The sequence below is a fragment of the Rhinolophus sinicus genome, linkage group LG15 (assembly GCF_036562045.2).
Source record: "Rhinolophus sinicus isolate RSC01 linkage group LG15, ASM3656204v1, whole genome shotgun sequence".
Classification (NCBI taxonomy): Eukaryota; Metazoa; Chordata; class Mammalia; order Chiroptera; family Rhinolophidae; genus Rhinolophus; species Rhinolophus sinicus.
In genome coordinates this window covers 1936955-1960286 of record NC_133764.1, presented here as the reverse complement: position 1 = coordinate 1960286, position 23332 = coordinate 1936955, and the positions used below count along the sequence as shown (strand labels likewise).

Sequence of the window (23332 nt, the reverse complement as noted above, 5' to 3'; positions counted from 1 at the left end):
CAAACTCACCATGGCCACAAATTATTTGCCTCTCCTCCCACCAAGAGGTGGCATCTGTTTGCCCTTCCTTGAATATGGCTGGCTTTGCAACTTGAGTAATAGAATGCAGAAGCAATGATGTAATAATGCGAGTTCCCAACGTAGGCATCAAGAGGCCTTGTATTTTCTGGCTCTTATACTCCTGCCATCATCATTAGAAGGATAAGCCTTGCCAGTCTGCTGGTCCCAGGAGGAGGAGGAGAAACATGGAGCAGAGCCACCTCCAGCTGAGAGAGCCGGACACAGCTACCCCCAGCCAAATCCTAGACTCATGAGGAATAGTAAGCCACTGAGTTTTGGTGCTGTTTGTTACATGGCAACAGCTCACTAAAAGAGAGCATAAGAGTAAGAGACAACAGTCTAACCGCATAGAACTTGGAACTGGGCAACTTCCATTATCAGAGCACATAAGGCCTGCCCTCCGGAATCTTGGTACTAGGGCCTGGCCTCACAGAATTGATGTTATCACGAGGAAAGTCACAGTAAAGGAAAGAAACCAATCAGCACCCTGGGAGCTTCAGGCCTATTGTCTCTCCACTGACCAACCAAGAGCAGAGTAAACACCAAGTGCTTATGGATCCATAAGACATACCCCTCCCATCCTTTCTGACACCACAGAGTATGGTAGGTGAGCCAAGAGGTGTTTTCTGGGCGGATAACTAAATCCTTTCAATGTATGGCACTTGGTAGATGCCCTTCCCAAAGGACTATCCTCACCATGTCCAAAGTGGCTAAACCCAACAATAAGCTTTTTTGCAATACTTTTCCCTTCTCATTCTTAGGAAGTCCCCATTGCCTCTGAATGGAATTAGAGATCTTGCTCACAAAGTCAGCTCTGCTGGTAACTTGCTGCCTGTGTTTTAAGAACTCAGTCAACCTCCATTACAAGGCTCTCAATGAATTATGGTCAAGATGGTGGAGTAGGTAAACACTATCCTTACCTCCTCCCACAATCGCATCAAAATTATTATAGAACAAACATCATTGACAAGCACCTGGAGACTAGATGAACAGAAGTCCTACAACTAAGGATATAAAGAAGAAGCCACAACGAGACTGGTAGGAGGGGCAGAGACATGGAATGTGCAGGTCCCATACCACAGAGTGTAAATTAAGATTTAGAAGGGCTATCTTGGCTGTGGAGGTCCCCCCTGAGGAGTCACAGTCCCAGACTAGGCTCCCCAGCCTGGGCCACCAGTGCCAAGAAGAGGAGTCCCCATCACATCTGGCTGTGAAAACCAGTGAGATTGCATCTGAGTGAGACAGAGGGCTGCTAGAGTCCCAGGTATTCCTCTAGAGGGGTCCTTACAAAGACTCGCTTGCTCACAAACTCACTTGCTCTGGGCTCCAGCAGGGGCAGCAGCTCAAAAAGACTGAGGGACATACAGGTCACCATGTAGCTCCCACCAGGTAGGCCCAAGCCTGGCACAAAAGGAAGCTGAACGTGGCCTGAACCAAAGCCCCTTTCAAGAGGCTCCAGAACGAACACAGCTGGTGGCCAGCTTCAGACCACACCAGAAGACCATCTAACCAGCTCCACAAATGGCACACCAGAAGGGTGAACTCAACTAGCCCCAGAACCCTGCTAAAGTCACTCCTGCTCTGTGGGATCAGTCCCTGGACAACAGCTTGTCTGCTGTAGTCACAGCCAGCTCTCACAGCCACTCAGCCTGAGGGTCACTCCCACACACTGACATGCCAACAGCAATCAAGGCCCAGCTACAACAGGAGGGCACACACAACCCACACAGGGGACACCCCTGGAGTTCCTGGCTCAGGTGACAAGGGAGACTGTGACACAGACCTCACAGGACACCTACTACATAAGGCCACTCAGTCAAGACCAAGAGATGTAGCAGATCTACCTAATACATAGAAATAAACAGGGAGACAGTCAAAATGAGGAGACAAAGAAACATTTCCCAAATGACAGAACATGAGAAAACTCCAGAAAAAGAACTAAATGAATGGTGACAATTAATATATGGGATACAGAGTTCAAAACACTGGTTATAAGGATGCTCAAAGAACTTAAAGGAAGAATAGACAGACTCAGTGAGAACTTCAACAAAGTGACAGGAAACATAAAAAAGAATCAGAACTGAAAAATACCAATAACTGAAATGAAGAAGACAGTAGAAAGAATCAACATCAGATTAGATAAAGCAGAGAATCAAAGCAGTGATTGGGAAGACAAGGTAGCAGAAAGCATCCAATCAGGACAGAAAAAAGAAAACAAAACTCAATGAGGACAGTTTAAGGGACCTCTGGGACAACTTTAAGCATACCAACATTCACATCATAGGGTTACCAGAAGGAGAAGAGAGAGATCAAGAAATTGAAAACCTAGTTGAAGCTATAATGACTGGAAATTTCCTTAACCTGGCAAAGGAAATAGACATACAAGTCCAGAAAGTGCAGGGAGTCCCAAACAACATGAATTCAAAGAGGCCCACACTAGAACACATCATAATTAAAATCCCAACGGTTAAAGAAAAAGAAAGAATCTAAAAAGCAGTTATGTACAAGGGAGCTCCCATAAGATTATATCAGCTGATTTCTCAACAGAAACTTTGCAGGCCAGAGGGGATTGTCAGGAAACATTCAAAATGACAAAAGACAAAGACAGACAACCAAGATTACTGTACCCAGCAAGACTATCATTTGGAATCAAAAGAGAGATAAAGAGTTTCCCAGACAAGAAAAAACTACAGGAGTTCATTACCATTTAACCAGTATTATAAGAAATGATAAAGGGACTTCTTTAGGGAAAAAAAAACACATCAAAAATATGAATAAGAAAACAGGAAAGAAAAAATTCTCATTGACAAAGAGAAACACTTAGTAAAAGCAGTGGATCAACCAACTATAAAGCTAGTACAAATATTAAAAGGCAAAAGTAGGAAGAGCATGTGTAATTACAACAATAAATTAAGGGATACACCCATGAACAAAAATTTAAAAATAACGATCAAAATGTATACATGGAGGCAGGGAGTAAAAATTGTAATGATTTTAGAATGTGTTTGAACTTAAGTGATGATCACCTTAAAATAAACCTACCATGAAACACATGGTAACCACAAAACAAAAATCTACAAGAAAAAAAAAAAGAAAGACGTCCCAACATAACACTATAGAAAGTCATCAACATACAAGAGAAGAGAGAAAAGAATAAGAAAGGAATAAATAAGAACTACAAGAACAATCAGAAAACAACAAAATGGCAATAACTACATACCTATCAATAATTTATTTAACTGTAAATGGACTGAATGCTCCAATCAAAAGACACAGAGTGGCTGATTTGATTTTTAAGAAATGCAAGACCTGTACATATTTTAAGAAATGCAAGACCCACTTCAGATCGAAAGATACACACAGGTTGAAAGTAAAGGGATAGAAAAATATTTTTCATGAAAATAAAAGTGAAAAGAAAGCTGGGGTAACAATAATTTTATCAGACAAAATAGGCTTTAAAACAAAGGCTGTAAGAAGGGCATTTCATAATGATAAAGGGTTCAATCCAAAGAGACAATATAACTCTTGCAGACATCTATGCACCCAACTTAGGAACACCTAAATATATAAAGCAAATATTGATGGACATAAAGGGAGAGATTAACAGTAATGAAGCAATAGTAGAGGACTTTAAAATCCTATTGACATCGATGGATAGATCATTCAGACAGAAAATCAGCAAGGAAACAGGGGCCTTAAATGACACATTAGAGCAGATGGACTTAATTGATATTTTTAGAACATTTCACCTCAAAGCAGCGAATGTACATTCTTTTCAAGTGCATATGGAACATTTTCCAGGATAGTCAACACATTAGGCCAAAAAGCAAGTCTTAATAAATTTAAGAAGACTGAAATCATATCAAGCATCTTCTCTGACCACAATGGTATGAAACTAAAAATCAATTACAAGAAAAAAATGAAGAACACCCAAACACATGGAGGCTAAATAACATGCCACTATACAATGAATGGCTTAACAATGAGATCAAGGAATAAATCAAAAGATACCTTGAGACAAATGTAAGTGAAAAACACAACATCTCAAAAATCCACAGGACACAGTCAAAGCAGTTCTAAGGGGGAAATTCACAGCAATACAGGCCTACCTCAAGAAACAAGAAAAACCTCAAATAAACAATCTAACCTCACACCTAAAGGGACTAGAAGAGAAGAACAAACAAGACCGAAAGTGAATAATAATAAGAAGGAAATAATACAGATCAGAGAGGAAATAAATGAAATAGAGTCTAAGACAACAATAGAAAAGATCGGTGAAACCAAGAGATGGTTCTTTGAAAAGATAAAATTTATAAACCATTAGCCAGACCCATAAAAAAAAAAAAGAGGGACCAAATAAATAAAATCAGAAATGAAAGAGAAGTGACAACCGGCACCACAGAAATACAATGGATTACTATGATCAATAATATGCCAACAAATTGGACACCATGGAAGAAGTGGATAAATTCCTAGGAACATACAATTTTCCAACGCTGACTCAGACCAATAAGTACTAACAAAATTGAATCAGTAATCAAAAAACTCCCAACAAACAGAAGCCCTGGACCAGACAGCTTCACAGATGAATTTTACCAATTCAAAGAATTAATACCTATCCTTCTCAAACTATTCCAAACAGTTGAAGAAGAGAGATGGCTCCTAAATTCATTTTACAAGGCTAGCCTTACCCTGATTCCAAAACCAGACAAAGAAACCACCACCAAAAAAAAATAAATAAATAAAAAATTCTTGACCAATTTCCCTGATGAACATAGATGCCAAAACCCTCAACAAAATATTAGCAAACCAAATTCAGCAATACATTAAAAGGTCATACATCATGATCAAATGGGATTTATTTCTGAGATGCAATGTTGGTTCAATATCCATAAATCAATGAATGTGATACAACAAAGTGAAGGATAAAAATCATATGATCATATCAATAGATGCAGGAAAAGCATTTGACAAAATACAACATCCATTTATAATAAAAAACTCTCAGCAAAGTGGAGATACAGAAAATATACCTAAACATAATAAAGACCACATATGAGCTAAGATCTTACTCAAAGCTGAAAGGGATTTCCTTAAGATCAGGAACAAGAAAAGGATGTCTACTTTCACACTCTTATTCAACATAGTATTGCAAGTACTAGCCACAGCAATCAGACAAGAAAAAGAAATAAAAGGAATCCAAATTGGAAAGGAAGATGTAAAACTGTCATTATTTGTAGACCACATTATACTATATATAGAGAGAACCATAAAGATTTCACCAGAAAACTATTAGAACTAATAAATGAATTCAGTAAAGTATCAGGATATAAAATCAATAGTCAGAAATTGGTTGCATTTTTATACACTAATAACAAACTATCAGAAAGAGAAATTAGGAAAACAATTTATAATTGCATTAAAAAGAATAAAATATACCTAGGAATAAATTTAACCAAGTTGGTAAAAGACGTGTACTTGGAAAACTATAAGAAATTGAAAAAAGAAATTGAAGAAGATACAAATAAATGGAAGGCTATAGCATATTCATGAATAGGAAGAATTAATATAGTTAAAATGTCCATACCACCCAAAGCAATCTACATATTCAATGCAATCCTTATCAAAAAAACCAATGGCATTTTTCACAGAACTAGAACAAATAATCTTAATATTTATATGGAATCACAAAAGACCCCAAATAGCCAAAGCAATCTTGAGAAACAACAAAGTTGGAGGTATCATGCTATTTGATATCAAAGTATACCAGGTCTATAGTAATGAAAACAACATGGTGCTGGCATAAAAACACACACTGATCAATGGAACAGAATAGAGTACCCCAAAATAAACCTATGGCTATACGGTCAATTAATCTATGACAAAGGAGGCAAGAACATATAATGGGATAAAGACAGTCTCTTCAATAAATGGTGTTGGGAAAACTGGACAGATATACACAAAAGAATTAAAATGGATCACTTTCTTACACCATACACATGAATAAACTCAAAATGGGTTAAAGACTTAGATGTAAGACCCAAAATCATAAAACTCCTAGAAGAAACCACAGGCAGTATACTCTTTGACACTGCTCTTAGTAATACTTTTTTGGATATGTCTCATTGAGCAAGGGAAACAGAAGCAAAAATAAACATATGGGACTACATCAAAACAAAAAGTATTTTGCACAGCAAAGGAAACCATCAACAAACTGAAAAAATCAACCTACTGAATGGGAGAAGATATTCACAATGATACACTCGATAAGGAGTTAATATTCAAAATATATAAGAAACATACACAACTTAACACCAAAGAAAACAATCAAATTAAAAAATGGGCGGAGGATCTGAGTACACATTTCTCCAAAGAGGACATACAGAAGGCCAGTATTTGTACACATATGAAAAGATGCTCAATATCACTAATCATCAGGGAAATACAGATCAAAATCACAATGAGGTATCACCTCACACCTGTCAGAATGGCCATCATCAATAAATCAACAGGTAAGTGTTGGCGAGGATGTGGAGAAAGGGAACCCTGTGAGCTGTTCATGGGATTGTTCATTGGTGCAGCCACTATGGAAAACAGCATGGATATTCCTCAAAAAATTAAAAATAGAGCTATCATATGACTCAGCAATTCCACTTCTGGATATTTATCCAAAGACACCCAAAGCACTAATTTGCAATTATATATGCACCCTGTGTTTATTGCAAGCATTATTTACACTAGCCAAGATATGGAAGCAACCTAAGTGTCCATTGATGGATGAATGGATAAAGCAAATATGGTATATATATATACAATGGAATATTACTTAGCCATAAAAATGAATGAAATCTTGCCATTTGAGACAATATAGATGGACCTATAGGGTATTATGCTAAGTGAAATAAGTCACACAGAGAAAAACATGTGATTTTACTTCTCTGTGGAATCTAAAAAACAAAATAAATGAACAAAACAGAAACAAACTCATAGATATAGAAAACATTTTTATGGTTGCCAGATGGGAGAGTGTTTGGGGGATGGATGAAAAGGGGGCAGGTATTAAGATGTGCAAATTGCCAGTTATAAAAACAGTCATGGGGATGTAAAGTACAGAACAAAGAACATCAATAATATTGTAATAACTGCGTGTTGTGTCAGACTTATTGGAGAGAGCACGTCATAAGTTATATAAATGTCTAATCACTATGTTGCATATAGGAAACTAATATAATATTGTATGTCACTGTAATTGAAAAAAGATTTTAATTTAGAAAAAGCCTCTCAACAATCAAGTCTTTTCTTTTCCTGCTTTCTTTCTGCCCACAGGTTTCTGGATATTTTGCCCGGATCTTTTCCTATCCTGTGATGAACTCCCTGACTCTTCTGGCTATTTGCCTGGACCCTGGACTTTCCTCTTTGCAGACCCTCCTTATTTAGCTCTGGTGCTTGGCCTTCCACTCACTCAGAAACCACACAGGTGGCTTACCTGGACCTGCCTCCGAGCCTCTCTGCTCTGATCCTTGGTACCTTCCAAAGATGTCTGACCTGGTTTCTATCTGTTGTCTTCTAAGCTCTGGCTGGAGGTTCACTTGGCTCCTGAACTTGTTCTCACAGAAGTATGTGCATTGCTTGGGGTGACGTCCACAGATGGAGGCGCAGCTGATGCAGTCCCTCAGGAGCAAGTCATAGTACCTGCCTTGCTCCTTGCGGCAACTGAGTGACTCTGGGAGACAGAAATGATTGATGCTACTGGGTGAAAGAGACCTGTAGGAGTGGTGTGTCTAACCTCAAAGAGCATCAAAGTTTTTAAAAAAATCAATCTACTTCCCCCAAATCAATTCCAGGGTAATCCAAGTCCTTTTCCAATATGCGATGGTAAGGCTATACATTGTCCTCTAAGTATTGGTTTAGCCACATCACACACACTTTGATATGTAGTCTTTTTTCTATATCTAGTTTAAAACGTTTTTACTTTTCATTATTTCTTCCTCACAGATTATTTAAAAGTACATTCTTTAGTTTCTACACATATAAGCATTTTTCTTGTTATCTTTTAAAATTGATATCTAGGTGATTACATTGTCACTAAATTTCTTTACTTGCATTTTTCAAGCCTCAGAAAGAAGAAACATATTTCATGTCAACATAAGGATTGGAGGGGAAAGCCAAAATCTTCCTTGGAAAGTTGGGAGAGGAGGCTGTAAAAAAGGTGGCAAAGTTCAAATTATTTTCTTCTGTCTTAATAATAAATGAGAATTACCAGAGGTTAAACAGGTATCAGTGCCAAAGAGCAGAAGCAAGCAAAATAAAGTCTAACCACACTTGCCTTAAGAGAGCAACTTTGAGCACATAACAGAAATCTATACTTTTACAGGGCAGCTTCTCTTGTCTTTAAAATAAGATTCGATTTACATGAAAATGTGACTCACATAGGGTATTCTAAGAGCACATTTCAGAGGCGGTGCCAAGACACAGGTTAACACCACAGACTTCAAAGCCAAATGGGGTTGGGGTACCCCTAGCTCTACTACTTGCAGGTTGTGGGGTCTTAACCTCTCTGTGTCTCGGTTTCCTCATTTCAAAGAGAGGAGCAATAATATTTACTTCTTAAGGTTGTTTTGAGGATTTGAAGTACCCAGCACAGTGCCTGGCACATAATAAATAAATGATCAGTTAATGGAAGGTTTAAGTACTGTGTTTCCCCGAAAATAAGACCTCACCGGAAAATAAGCCCTAGCATGATTTTTCAGGATGACACCCCCTGAACATAAGCCCTAATGCGTGTTTTGGAGCAAACCTTAATATAAGATCCAGTCTTATTTTGGGGGAAACACAGTAGGATATTCACTTGTGCCTCTTTGCAACAGCAGCACACCAATCCTTATGTCCTCGACAGAATAAAGAAAAAGGCCAGAAAGATGGTGGAACTGAAGCCTTAGGGAAGACTCAGATGGCCCTTATAAAACCAACTACCGCCCGCTGTCCTGGCCCTGCCCTGGCCCCAGGGCTCCGCTGAGTTGCTCAGGACCACTGGACTGCCACTCACGAGGCAGAGGTAACCTAATGGCAGTGGTGCTCCTGGGGCTTTGTGTGATCTCCTCCCCTCCTCAGGGACCACAGTGTGGCTGTCGCAGCTGGTTCCTGACCGCCCCTGGCCACCGGCCCTTACTGCCTGACCTCACAAACCTTCCTCTGGGCCTTGCTTTTGATCACACTGGTCCCGTTCCTAGGAGTGCCGTCCTCCTCAGCTGACTTCCTCACCTACCAACTCTTAACACTTCATCTCAGGGGGCACTTCCTCCAAGAACACTTCCCTGTTCCCCAACCCAAGAGCTGGATGTAGTCTTTCCCAACTGTGGCATTTTATGGTACTTTACCTTTCTACTTTGAAATGTAGAGAAATCTCCCATTAGATGATAATTTCCTTAAGGGTCATGTGAGATTCTTATTTCCAAAGGGCTAGAGAGTTCCATGAATACTTGCAGAATGACACAATAAATGCCATGGTTTTGGAATCAAAGAGTTCTGGTTCCTAAGCTTTCCACTATTATGCTGTGTGATCTTGGGCAAGTCACTCAGTCTCTCTGAGCTCCACTTGACCAGTATTTATGAAGCACTTACTATGTGACAGGCACTGTGCTAAACTCAGGTAAGGAAAGGAGCTCACAATCTGGTGGTTGAGACACACATGAAACAACAAAAAACCCCCACAAAAGAACATAATACAAATTGGGATAAGTTCCATTAAGGACAAGAACAAGTTATGAAAAAGAATAGCAAGCAAAATGTATTTTTCAGGACAATCAGAGAAAATTGGGGGCCTGAGTAGAGATGATGTTAAGGGATTATTGCTGGGGGTGATAAGATATTGAGGTTACATATTAAAGGTCCTTGTGTGTTAGGGATTCATGATCTAGTATTTACAGGTAAAGTGATACGAGTTCTTGAATTTGCTTTAAAATACACAAGAAAAAAATTGGTGGGGGAATAAAACGGCAGAAATTTAAAGCCAATGATGAGTCGGCAGGGGTTTATTATACTATCCTGTCTATGTTTAATAACTTATATGATAAAAAGTTTTAATAGAAAGTAAGAACAGAGGATAAAAGAAGGCCTAATTTTGATTGGGCAGTCAGAGAAGACATCTGACATTTGGGCTAAGACCTTAAGGTTGGGTAGGAGGGAGTCAAGGGAAGAAGAATGAGGAAGTGTTTTCCATCCAGAGGGTACAACAAGTGCAAAGGCCCTGAGGCAGGAAAGAATACAACATATTCAAGAAACTTCAAGGAGGCCAGTGTGGCTAGAGCAGAAGATCGAGGGGTGAAGGGGTATCACATTGTAACTCTCCTTCTACCACCCCCTCCTCAGGCACCCAAGTGCGGTGGGGCCAGAGGGACCTCTGGGAGGAAAGGAGGGAGGTGACCCAGTCATCCCCTGGGCTCAGGTCCCAGAACTCACTGCAGAAGTCTGCACAGGTTTGTGGAATCTTACGGCTGCAGATGGATTTGCAGGATAGGCAGTCGTTCAGGAGATGATCCCAGTATTGCTCTTCCGGGCATGGCTTCATGGTCACCCTCGTGTGCAGGCCCTGCGGAGCTGAGAGGCAGGGAGTGTGAGGGCAGCTGGCACCCGCTGGAGGTTGGAACCCAGGCAGCTCTCCTGCTCATATTCCCACTCTGTCTCGGTGAGCAGAGGGGGAACCAGACAAAAGTGGCTTTCAACCGCAGCTGTAGCCGCTGAGTGACCTGGGGCAGCCACCTCACCTCCCTGAGCCCGAGTTTCCCCATCTGTGAAAACGCCTATCTGAGGCCCCTCCCTCACATCAGCCACTCCCTGCTTGGCACTTTCCCTGCCACGCCTCTTCTCACCACAGGATCTTTGCACATCCTTTCCCTTTGCAGAAAATGCCCTCTTCCCACCTTCTCAGCTGGTTATTTCCTCCTCATCCTTTAGATCTCTGTTTCAACTTCATTTCCTTGGGGAAGCCTTTCTGACTCTCCCCACAGACAAGGAGACACCCTGTTTTCTGCACGCTTATATGCCCTTTAGTTGTCACTTTACTCTCATGAGTGTGATTATTTGATGTTGTCTCCCCCATTAACTATAAACATCATGTGGGCAGGGCTCTGTCTAATTTGGTTTGTTTGCTGCTGTGTCCTGAGAACCTAGAGAGTGCCTAGGACACAGTAGTTGCTCTTTAAATGAATAAAAAGAAAAGCAGATCTAGCCAGTGCCTAGCATATTGCAAGCACTCAATAATTGGCAATTTCCTTCTGTTTTTCCTTGTTTACTGAGGTATGAGACACATGCAATGTCATGTGTAGTGTACACAGATGCTAAGTGTATAGCTTGATGAATTTTTCCATATGTATACAGTGGTCCCCCTTTATCCACAGGGAATATGTTCAAGACCCCCAGTGGATGCCTGAAACTGCGGAGAGCACCGAACCCTGTATATACTATTTTTTCTTATACACACATAGCTATGATAAACTCTAATTTATAAATTAGGCACAGTAAGAGATTAACAGCAGCTAATAATAAAATAGAACAATTATAACAATATGCCGTAATAAAAGTTATGTGAATGTTTCTCTGTCTCGCAAAACGTCTTATGCACAGTACCCACCTTTTCACCTAACGCGAGCACTTCTTGGCTTCTCTTTGGCATGTCCAAATTGGCAGGATCGCTACCCTTGTGCTTTGCAGCCATTATTAAGTGAAATAAAGGTGACTTGAGCACAAGCACTGAGATGCCAAAACAGTTGCTCTGATAACTGAGACGCTACTAAGATGGGCGAGGAGTGTGCACAGCGTGGAGTCACTGAACAAAGGGACTCACGTCTGGGCAGGATGGAGAGGGACAGTGTGAGATTGCATCACGCCACTCAGAATGGTGCACAATTTAAAACTTAGGAATTGTTTCTGGAATTTTTCATTTAATATTCTCGGACCTTGGTTGATGGGGGGCTAGCTGAAACCACAAGAAGTGAAGCCATGTAAGGGGCACTGCTGTGCTATGCGTCACTACCACCCACATCAGGATACAGAACATTTCTTGCACCCCAAAGACTCTCTCGGGGCCCCTCCCACCCAACGCCCACTCGCACAGGTAACTTCTATTCTGACTTTTATCACTGTAGGTTGTTCATATTGCCCATTCTTGAACTTTTGCATCTGGTTTCATTGGCTCCCCGAGACGCTTCCCTGCTAAGGTCTGTCAGCAGTTTGTTTTTTATTGGTGAGTTTTCCACTGTATGAATGCATCTCATCGCCCATATTTTTCTGTCTGATCTCATGACATTTGCTTCCTCCGACAACTTCTCCCTTAAAACGTCCTGCAAGGCATTCATTTATTCTTTAATGAAAGCAAGCTTAGAAAAGAACAGTGGCTCCCAGTTTAACATCACAGCTTAAATACATGGATTTATCTTCCTTCCTTCTTGAAACCCTACTAAGAGAACAGGAAAAGATATTTGTCCTCAAAGATAAGAGAATGGAAGAAGTTACTGTAACAGGGGACAGACGTCAGCAACATTTTGGAAGATGAAAGGCAGGTGGACCAGAGTGAGTGACTTCAGTTTAAGACCTCTCTACTTTGAAACCCATTGGGGTAAGGAAACTGATTTGAGCCACAGAATCCCAGTAAGTTTCCAGGACTGGAGACACCAGGTATCTCTAACAGTTGTGGATGGGAGGGTAAAGCAATGAAAAAAAGAACTTGTTGGAACTTATACAAAGAGGGCTTAACTCCAGCCAGAATTTCATACTCTGACAGGTGACAATCCCTTGTCCACCCAGGCAGAAAACTAGGAGTCTCCTCAGACACAGCTGAGGGTAGCATTAAAATCCACTCTCCTCCAGCCACTACCTAAAAAGTGTGGTGGCCAGGTTTTAAAAAATGTCTCCTTTCTCTTCCTGCAACTGGCAGGAAATTAGAAGACTCTGCTCTAGGAAAATTGACCCAAAGGAAAAGACCTGGAGGCACTGACTGGGAGATTCTCTCAAGAAAATGACCACGTTGCTGCCTGACCATCCCAGAGCAAAGCTTCTACATTAGCAACCCCATTCATTTACCCAGAACTTCCAATAAGCTGTTAGAGTCTCAGTCTGAATTGTGAACCAACAGCCAAGGATCATTTAATATTGAAGCACCACCTCTACATGCCAGAGAGTCCAACACGGCAAGCAGAAGAAACACGATGGGAGTCAATATAAACAGTGCAGGGAACAGAAGAAAATAAAAAGACAAAAACAGTGACAACTGATATCCTCAGGAACATATGAGAATTCCTACATTCAGGAAAAAGAATGGTGTACTATTTTTAAGAAAATAATAGGCATAAAATAAAAATTACTAGAAATTAAAAATATAATACTCAAAGTAAGAACATCAGTAGGAGGATTGTAAGATGTAACTGAAGAAATTTCCCAGAAAATAGGGAGAAAAAAGATATGAAAATTATGGAATCATTTTAGGAAGTCCAAAAGTTGACTAAGAGGAATTCTGAGAAAACAGATTTGAAAAACATTAGCTTCTGGATTCAAAGAGCCAATCTGGTGTCTGGCACAAACCAACACCCTCATCATGAAATGATGTGGAGCACTAGAGAGTACGAGCAAATTCTAAAATCTTCTTGAGAACAAGCAGGTTACCCACAGAGCTTTGTTAGTTAGGAAGTCAGCGTAAATATCACATCAAAACCAGGATATGAGAACGACATCAGGGAAGACGGCTTCCGCTCCAGTAATCTGCCCGTTCACTTTCTGAACTGGTAGCCACTCTCTGAAGTAATTATTTTTGGAACTCTGGAGCTGTACAGGGGAGGGCTGGTTGAAGAGGTTGATAAATTTTGGTGCATTTCAGCCTATTGAACATAGTTGCTACCACTCCCCAGTCCCCAGCCCCCTGTAGACAGCAGTGTGGACAGTGGCTCATGTTGCTGGTGCAATTTGCTGGAACTTGGATGGGCAATGAGGACCTTGCCCACCATCTATTGGGATTGTGGGTTCTGATTGCCAATTGCTGCTTTTGATCACTAAGGGGCCAGCATAAAAGTTGGTGGCCATTGTTGGTGGTCCAAGGGCTGATGTCGTGTCCAAGGGATTTAAAGCAATAGTACTCTCTGCCCACACATACCTTTTGGGAACCAGACATTTAAGGAAATTTTTGTCAGGTCACTGGCTGACTGCAAAGATAAAGGAACAGAAACTTCAGTGGCCACACAAAAGGAATACATACTTTGTAAAATTAGTTTGGAAAAGTCACAAATGGACTTCAGCCCTCAAAAGCAACATTCGGCAACCCCTGAGGAGTGGGAGAACCAGATTTCCCAAGTTTCTACAACATAATACTCAAAATGCCCAGTTCCCAAAAAACCTACAAAACATACAAAAAACTGAAAAACATGCCACATTCACAGAAAAGCTATCTCCAAGGAAACCTATACACTGGAAATATTAGTCAAAGAGGTTGTATCGACTGTCTTAAATATGTTTGATGAGCTAAAGGAAACCATGGACAAAGAACTAAAAGAAATCAGGAAAATAATGAACAAAATGAGAATATGAATAGAGAGATACAAGTTGTATGAAAGGAACCAAAGCTTGGAAGTAACCAAGGTTTCCTTCAGTAGGTGAATGGATAAGCAAACTGTGGTAAATCCAAACAATGGAATTTATTCTGACTAAAAAGAAATGAGTTATTAAGCTATAAAAAGAAATGGAAGAGCCTTAAATGCATATAATTAACTGAAAGAAGCCAAGCTGAAAAGGCTACTGTATGATTCCAGACATATAACATTCTGGAAAAGGCAAAACTAGGGAAACAGTAGAAAGATCAGTGGTTGTCAGGGTTTGAGGGGAGGAGACATAAAGGCAGAGCACAAGGGATTTCATAGGGCAGTAAAACTGTTCTATATGATACTACCATGGTAGATACATGTCATTACACACTTGTCAAATCCCATAGAAGGTACAGCACCGACTGAACTTTAATGTAAGCTATGGACTATGGGCGATATGAAGTATTAATGTAGGTTCATTGATTGTAACAAATGTACCAGAAGGTGCAGCACATTGATCGTGAAGGAGGCTGTGCACGTGAGGGTGTAGGGGAGTATATGGGAATCTCTGTACTTTCCACTCAACTTTTCTGTGAACCCCAAACTGCTCTAAAAATAGTCTATTAAAAATGAAAACAAACATAAATTCTGGAATTTAAAAGTCCAATAACTGAAATGAAAAACTCATTGAAGGGGTTGAACAGTAGATTTGAGCAGGCAGAGGAAAGGATTATTGAACCTAAAGATAAGACTATTGAAATTATTTAGTCTGAGAATCAGAAATAAAAAAGAACAAGGAAAATGAACAGAACTTTAGGGACTTGTGGGACCCCAGTAATCATATCACTATATGCTTAGAGGAGTTCCAGAAGGAAAAGAGAGAGAGAAAGGGGCAAAAATTAATAATAAGAAGAAATAATGGATGAAATCTTAGGAAAGTCAGGAATATACAATTTCAAGTATCTCAACAAACTCCAAATAGGATAAGCTCAAAGAGACCCACACTGAGATACATTGTAATAAAATTGTCAAAACCCAAAGACAAAGAGAGAATTATGAAAGCAGCAACTTGCCATATACAAGGGATCCTCAATAAAATTAACAGCTGATTTCTCATCATAAACCATGGAGGCCAGAAAGCGATAGGATGATATATTTAAAGTCCTAAAAGAAAAAAGAAAAAACCTGTCAACCAAGAACTGTATATCCATTATTGAAAGCGTTGATTGATAAGGGGAACTCACACAATACAACAACAAAAAAACAAACAACTGAATTGAAAAATGGGCAGAAGACCTGAAGAGACATTTCTCCAAGGAGGACATACAAATGGCCAGTAGACACATGAAAAAATGCTCAACATCACTAATCATCAGAGAAATGCAAATAAAAACCACAATGAGATATCACCTCACCCCAGTCAGAATGGCTATCATCAACAAGACAAATAATAGCACGTGTTAGAGAGGCTGTGGAGAAAAAGTAACCCTCATATAATGTTAGTGGGAATGCAGATTGGTGCAGCAGCTATGGAAGGCAGTTTGGAGGTTCCTCAAAAAGTTAAGAATAGAATTACCATATGACCCAACAATCCCTCTCTATCCAAAAAATCTGAAAACATTTATCTGTAAACATATATGTGCTTCTATGTTCATTGCAGCGTTATTTACAGTAGCCAAGACATGGAAATAATCAAAGTGCCCTTTGATAGATGATTGGATAAAGAAGATGTGGTATATATATCTACAATGGAGTACTATTCTGCCATAAGAAAAGATGAAATAATGCCATTTGCAACAACATTGATGGATCTTGAGCTTATTATGCTAAGTGAAATAAGTCAAACAGAAAAAGCCAAGAACCATATGGTTTCACTGATATGAGGGATATAAAATTGAAAACAACAAAGGAACAAGACAAACAAATGAAGAAACAAAAACTCATAGACACAGACAATAGTTTAGTGGTTACCAGAGGGTAAGTGGGGAGGGGGTTGGTAGATGAGGGTAAAAGTGATCAAATATATGATGGAAGGAGAACTGACTTTGGGTGGTGAACACACAATGTGATATATAGATGATGTATTACAGAATTGTACACCTGAAACTGATGTAACTTTACTAACAATTGTCACCCCAATAAACTTTAATAAAAAAAATTGTATATCCAGCAAAACTAGTTTTCAAAAATTGAGAAATTAAGACATTTCTAGATAACCAAAAGCTAAGAGAGTTCATTACCAGTAGACCTACCCTACAAGAAATGCTAAAGGGAGTCCTTCATGCTTAAATGAAAGTACAGTAGACAATAACTTGAAGCCATAAGAAAAAATAAGGAACACTGGTAAAGGTAACTACATAGGTAAATATAAAAGCTAGTATTATTGTACTTTTTAGGTGGTTTGTAACTCTTCTTTTTTCCTATATGACTTAATGGGCCTGTACATAAAACAATGATTATAAACCTATGCAACCGGGCATAAAATGTATAAAGAGGCAATCTGTGACAACAATATAAATGGGAAGGGACAGAGATATAAGAGGAGAGTGTTTGTATACTACTCAAACTAAGTTAGTATTATTCAAAATTTTTAAATGTTAATTGTAATCCCCAAGGTAACCACTAAGAAAATAACAACAAACAAACAAACAAACAAACAAAAACAGAAAACAGAAAAGGAAAGAAAAAGGGAATCAAAATGGTGCACTAAAAGTAATCAACTAAATAGAAGAAAGGGTAGTAATGGAGAAATTGAGGAATAAAAAAAAATATAAGATATACAGAAAACAAATAGATAAATGACAGAAGTAAATCCTTCTTTATCAGTAATCACATTATTGTAAATGAACTAAGCTCCCCTTTTAAAAAGCAGAAATTGTCAGATTGGATTTAAAAAGAAAACAGTACCCCTCTAATATGCTGTCTACAAGAGTCTTACTTTAGATAAAAGGACATGAAGAGGTTGAAAATAAAACAGTGAACAAATATATTCCATGCAAATAATAACCAAAAGAGCTGAAGTGGCTATATTATTGTCAACAAAATAGACTTTAAATCAAAAGGTGTTACAAGAGTCAAAGAAGAACAATATATATTGATAAAAGGTTTGATACAGTAAGAAGATATAACAATTATAAACATATATGCACACAACAACACAGCCCCAAAACATGAAAGTAAAATGACAGAATTGAAGGGAAAAATACAATAATATCTACAATCATATTGGGATATTTCAATACACCACTTTCAGTAATAGATAGCAGAACCAGACAAAAAATCAATAAGAAAAGAGGGGACTTGAACAACACTATAACCCAATTACATATAACAACACTATAAGCCAATTACATATAACAGACATATGGACAACACTACACTCAACAGCAGAATACAAATTCTTCTCAAGTGTACACAGAACATTCTCCAGGATAGATAACATACCAGGTCACAAAACAAGTCTTAATAGTTTTGAAAAGATTGAAACCATTCAAAGTATCTTTTCTGATCAAAATGGAATGGAACTGAAAGTCAGTAACAGAAGAAAAACTGGAAAATTCACAAATATGTTGAAATTAAACACCACACTGTTAAATAACCAATGGGTCAAAGAACAAATCACAAAGAAAATTAGAAAATACCTTGAGATAAATGAAAACAAAAACACAACATACCAGAAGTAATGGGATACAGTGAAAGTAATGCTAAGAGGCACATTTGTAGCTGTGAATGCATACACTAAGAAAGAAGAAATTTTCAAATCATAACCTAACTGTATACCATGAGGAACTAGAAAAAGAAGAGAGCAAATTAAACCCAAAGTAGCATAGGAAAGAACTAATAAATATTAGAGAAGAGATAAATGAAATCGATAATATAAAAACTAAAAGAGAAAATCAATAAAACCAAAAGTTGGTTCTTTAAATAGTTTAATAAAATTAACAAACCTTTTTCTAGACTGACTAAGTAAAAGAGAGGAGCATAAAATTACTAAAATCAGAATTGAAAGTGAGGGTATAGATTATGAGAAAGTACTATGAACAATTATACACCAACAAGTTGAATAATGCAAATAAATGGACAAATTCCCAGAAACATACAATCTACAAAAACTGACACATGAAGAAAGAATATCTGAATACACCTATAACAAGTAAGGAGATTGAATCAGTAATCAGAAACCTCCTAACAAAAAGCCCAGGAACAGATGGCTTCACTGGTGAATTCTGCCAAACATATAAGGAAGAGTTAGCATTAATCCTTCTCAGACTCTTCAAAAAAAAAGTTGAAGAGAAGAAAGATACTTCCTACCTCATTCTATGAGGTCAGCTAATTACACTAATACCAAAGCCTAACAATGACATCAAAAGAAAAAAAATCACAGACCAATATGCCTTATGAATATATATGTATGAATCCTCAACAAAATATTAGCAAATTAAATCCAACAGCATATTAAAAGGGTTATACACCATAACCAAGTGGGATTTATTCCCATAATTGTATGATGGTTCAAAATATGAAAATTAATCAGTGTAATACACCATATTAAAGAATGAATTAAAAACTAAGTAATTATCTCAATTGATTCAGAAAAAGCATTTCACAAAATTTAACACCTTTTCATGATAAAAACACTCAGTAAAATAGAAATAGAAGAGAACTTCCTCAACATGAAAAAAGCCATATACGTATGAAAAACCCACAGTTGACATTATACTTAATGGTGAAAGACTGAAAGCTTCTCCCGTAAGATGAGCAACAAGACAAGAGTGCCTGCTTTTACTACTTTAATTCAACATAGCATTGGAAATTCTAGCCAAAGTAATTAGACAAGAAATAAAGGTATCCAAATTGGAAAGAAAAAAATAAAATGATCTCTGTTCACAGATAACATGATCGTATATGTAAACTCTCTAAAACCTACACACACAAAAAAACCTGTTAGAACTAATAAAAGAATTCAGCAATGCTGCAGGATACAAAATCAACACACAAAGATCAGTTGCATTTATGTAAGCATTTGCAATGAACAATACTAAAAGGAAATTAAGAAACAATTCCATTTACAAAAGCATAAAAAAGAATAAAGTACTTAGGTGTGAATTTAAGCAAAGTGATGAAAGAAGTATACCCTGAAAACTACAAAACATTGCTGAAATTAAAGAAAACTTAAATAAAAGACATCCCATGTGCATGGATCGGAAGATGATAATAACAATATTGTGATGATGTTAATACTACCCAAAGTGATCCATAGGATAAATGTAATCCCTAACAAAATCCCAATGATTTTTTTACACAGAAAAACCAATTCTCAATATTCATATGGAATTGTGAGAGACCCCAAACATGCCAAAAAGTATTGACGAATAACAAGAACAAAGTTGGTGGACTTACGCTTCTTGATTTCAAAACTTACTATAAAGTTAAAGTAAACAGTGTGATACTGGACTAAAGACAGACACACAGACCAGTGAAATAGAATAAAAACCAAGAATAAATTCTCACATATACAGTCAAGTGATTTTCAGCAGGGGTGCCAAAACTAAATGGTGCTGAGAAAACAGTATATCCACATGCAAAAGAATGAAGTTGGACTCTTAGCTGAAAACATATACAAAAATTATCTTAAAATGTATGGAAGATCTAAACGTGGGGGTTAAAACAATAAAACTTTTGGGAGAAGGCAAGGGGAAATCTTCATGCATTGAATTTGGCAATAACATTTTGGATATGACACCTAGACTTCATCAAAGTAAAAAACCTTTGTGCATCAAAGGATACTATCAAGAAAGTGAAAAGTCAACTCACAGAATGGGAGCAAATATTTACAAATCGTATCTTTGATAAGGGATTAATATCCACCGTATATGAAGAACTCAAAACTCAATGATAAAAAACAACTAAAATCAAAACTGCACAAAAGATTTGAATCAACATTACTCAATAGAAGATATACAAATGGCCAATAAGCATACAAAAAAAGTGCTCAAGCAAAACCATAATGAGATACCACATCCATTAGGATGACTATTATTTATAAAGGGAGGGGAATAACAAGGGTTGGAGAGGATGTGGGGAAATTCAAATCCTCATGTATTGATCATGGGAATGTAAAATGGTGCAGCCGCTACAGAAAACAATTTGGCAGTTCCTTAAAACTTTAAACATAGAACTACCATATGACTCAGCAATTCCAAATCCAAAAGAACTGAAAGCAGTGATTCAAACAGATACTTGTACACCAATATTCATAGTAGTTATTATTCACAATAGCCAAATGGTGGGAAACCCAGGTGTTCATCAACAGATGAAAGGATAAATAAAATGTGATATATATGAATATTATTCAGTTATTAAGATGAGTTAAGTACTGATACATGCTATAACATGGGTGAAATTTAAATACATTATGCTAAGTGAAATAAGCCAGACAGAAAGGGCCAAATATTGTATAATTCCACTCAGATGAGGTAACTAGAATAGTCAAAATAATGAAGTTAGAAAGTAGATTAGAAGTTACCAGGAGCTACGGGTTGGGGGATTTTGGGAGGTATTGCTTAATGGTTACAGAATTTCTGTTTGGGATAATGAAAAAGTTTTGGGTATAGACAGTGGTGATGGTAGCACAAGATAGGGCATGTACACTTAAAAATGACTAAAATGGTAAATTTTGTGGAAGTCCCTCCTGAGGAATACGGGGTCACAGCCCCACGCCAGGCTCTCCAGCCCAGGGTTCCAATACCAGGGAGAGAAGTCCCCATAATTTCTGGCTGTGAAAACCAGTGGAGATTGTGGCTGAGTGAGACAAGCCTGCTGGAGTCCCAAACATTCCTCTTAAAGGGCTCTGCACAGACTTATATGCTGATGGACTCACTTGCTCTGAGCTCCAAGGTGGGGCAGCAGCTTGAAACGTGTCAGGGACATATGAGGAGGAACTGAATTATCTGACATCAGGGAGAGGGCTAGAGGGGCAGTTTTCTCCCAGACAAAAGTCCTAACAGAAGCCATTGTTCCTTTTTAGAACCCTCCCCTCCAACCAGTGTGCAGATGCAGGCAGGTGCCATATCTGAGTCTCCATCAACCTGACTAATCACCATTAGCCCCACCCTGGTGATTCCCTAAGACCCCAGACCCGCCCAACTTGCAGGCCCACCCAAGCTGCTTCCAGTGGCTTTTATGTTCAAACAGCCTGTCTTGGCTTGCACTGGGGACTTTCCCAAAAATGTCTCAAAGGTTCACAAACCCCAAACAGATAGCATCCGTCCTTGGCATACCCTGTACCTCTTGCTAAGTGGCCCCAAACCCAGCACTAGTGACAGCCAGCCTCAGTTCACAGCTTAGCCCCTCTCAGGCACTTCGAAGCCCAGCACAAGTGGCAACCATCTATAGATTACTTTGTAGCTCATACCAGAGGACCAGATAATCACCTCCATAAATGACACACCAAAAGGGTGGACTCGACAGGCACCAGAGCCCCACTAAAATGAATCCTGTTCCGTGGGGTCAGCCCCAGCACATAGCTCCTCTGTTGTAGTCACAGCCAGTCCTCACAGCCAGTCAGCCTGAGGGTCAATCCCTCCCATTGACATGCCAATAACAATCAAGACTCAACTACAACAGGAGGGCACACACAACCAACACAAGGGACACACCTGGAGCACCTGGTTCAGGTGACCAGAGATACTGCACTACAGGGCCCCACAGGACACCTGCTACATAAGGCCACTCTACCAAGACCAGGAGATACAGCAGCTTTACCTAATACATAGAAACAAACAGGGAGGCAGCCAAAGTGAGAAGACAAAGAAATATGTCTCAAATGAATGAACAGAACAAGACTCCAGAAGAACTAAACAAAATGGAGACAAGCAATCTACCTGATGCAGAGTTCAGAACACTGGTTATAAGGATGCTCAATGAACTTAGAAGAAGAGTAGATGAACTCAGGGAGAACTTTAACAAAGAGATAGGAAACATAAAAATAGAGACAGGAAACATTTTTTTAAAAGACGGAAATTAAGAATACAATAACCAAAATGAAGAATAGATTAGAGGGAATCAATAGTAGATTAAATAAAGCAGAGGATCGAATCAGCAATTTGGAGGATAAGGTGGCAGAAAAAGCCCAACCAGAATATAAAAGAGAATAAAAAAAATTAGGACAAAATTCAAAAACTGAGGGGCCTCTGGGACAACATCAAGCATACCAAGATTCACATCATATAGGCATCCAAAGGAATATACAGAGAGCAAGGAATTGAAAAGCTATTTGAAGAAATAATGACAGAAAACTTTCCTAACCTGGCAAAGGAAATAGACATACAAGTCCAGGAAGTGCAGAGAGTCCCAAACAAGGTGAACCCGAAGAGGCCCACACCAAGACACATCAAAATTAAAATGCCAAAGCTTAAAGACAAAGAAAGAACCTTAAAAACAGCAAGAGAAAAGCAGTTAGTTACCTATAAGGAAGCGCCCATTAGATTATCAGCTGGTTTCTCAAAAGAAACTTCGCAGGCCAGAAGGGATTAGCAGGAAATATTCAAATTGATGAAAAGTCAGGACCTACAACCAAGATTATTCTACCCAGCAAAGCTATCATTTATAATGGAAGGACAGATAAAGAGCTTCCCAGACAAGAAACAGTTAAAGGAGTTCATCACTATTAAACCAGTATTACAAGAAATATTAAAGGGACTTCTTTA

General features: G+C 38.6%; 1 protein-coding gene across 9 annotated transcripts in view; it reads right to left on the bottom strand.

Annotated features, from left to right (window-relative positions):
* Positions 1–23332, bottom strand: part of TNFRSF13B (TNF receptor superfamily member 13B) — a 63178-nt gene that overhangs the window by 11040 nt on the left and 28806 nt on the right. For 4 of the 9 annotated variants that reach the window (XM_074319806.1, XM_074319809.1, XM_074319807.1 and 1 more), the window contains 2 exons: positions 10519–10656; positions 7547–7783 (listed from right to left, as the gene is read on the bottom strand). In XM_074319806.1, the coding sequence (XP_074175907.1) occupies positions 7547–7783; positions 10519–10627 (346 nt within the window). In that variant the 5' untranslated portion in view covers positions 10628–10656. Of the gene's footprint in view, positions 1–7546; positions 7784–10518; positions 10657–11689; positions 12117–15697; positions 15789–23332 lie in introns of those variants that run through there. The other 5 variants (XM_074319812.1, XM_074319805.1, XM_074319810.1 and 2 more) reach the window with 4 other exon arrangements.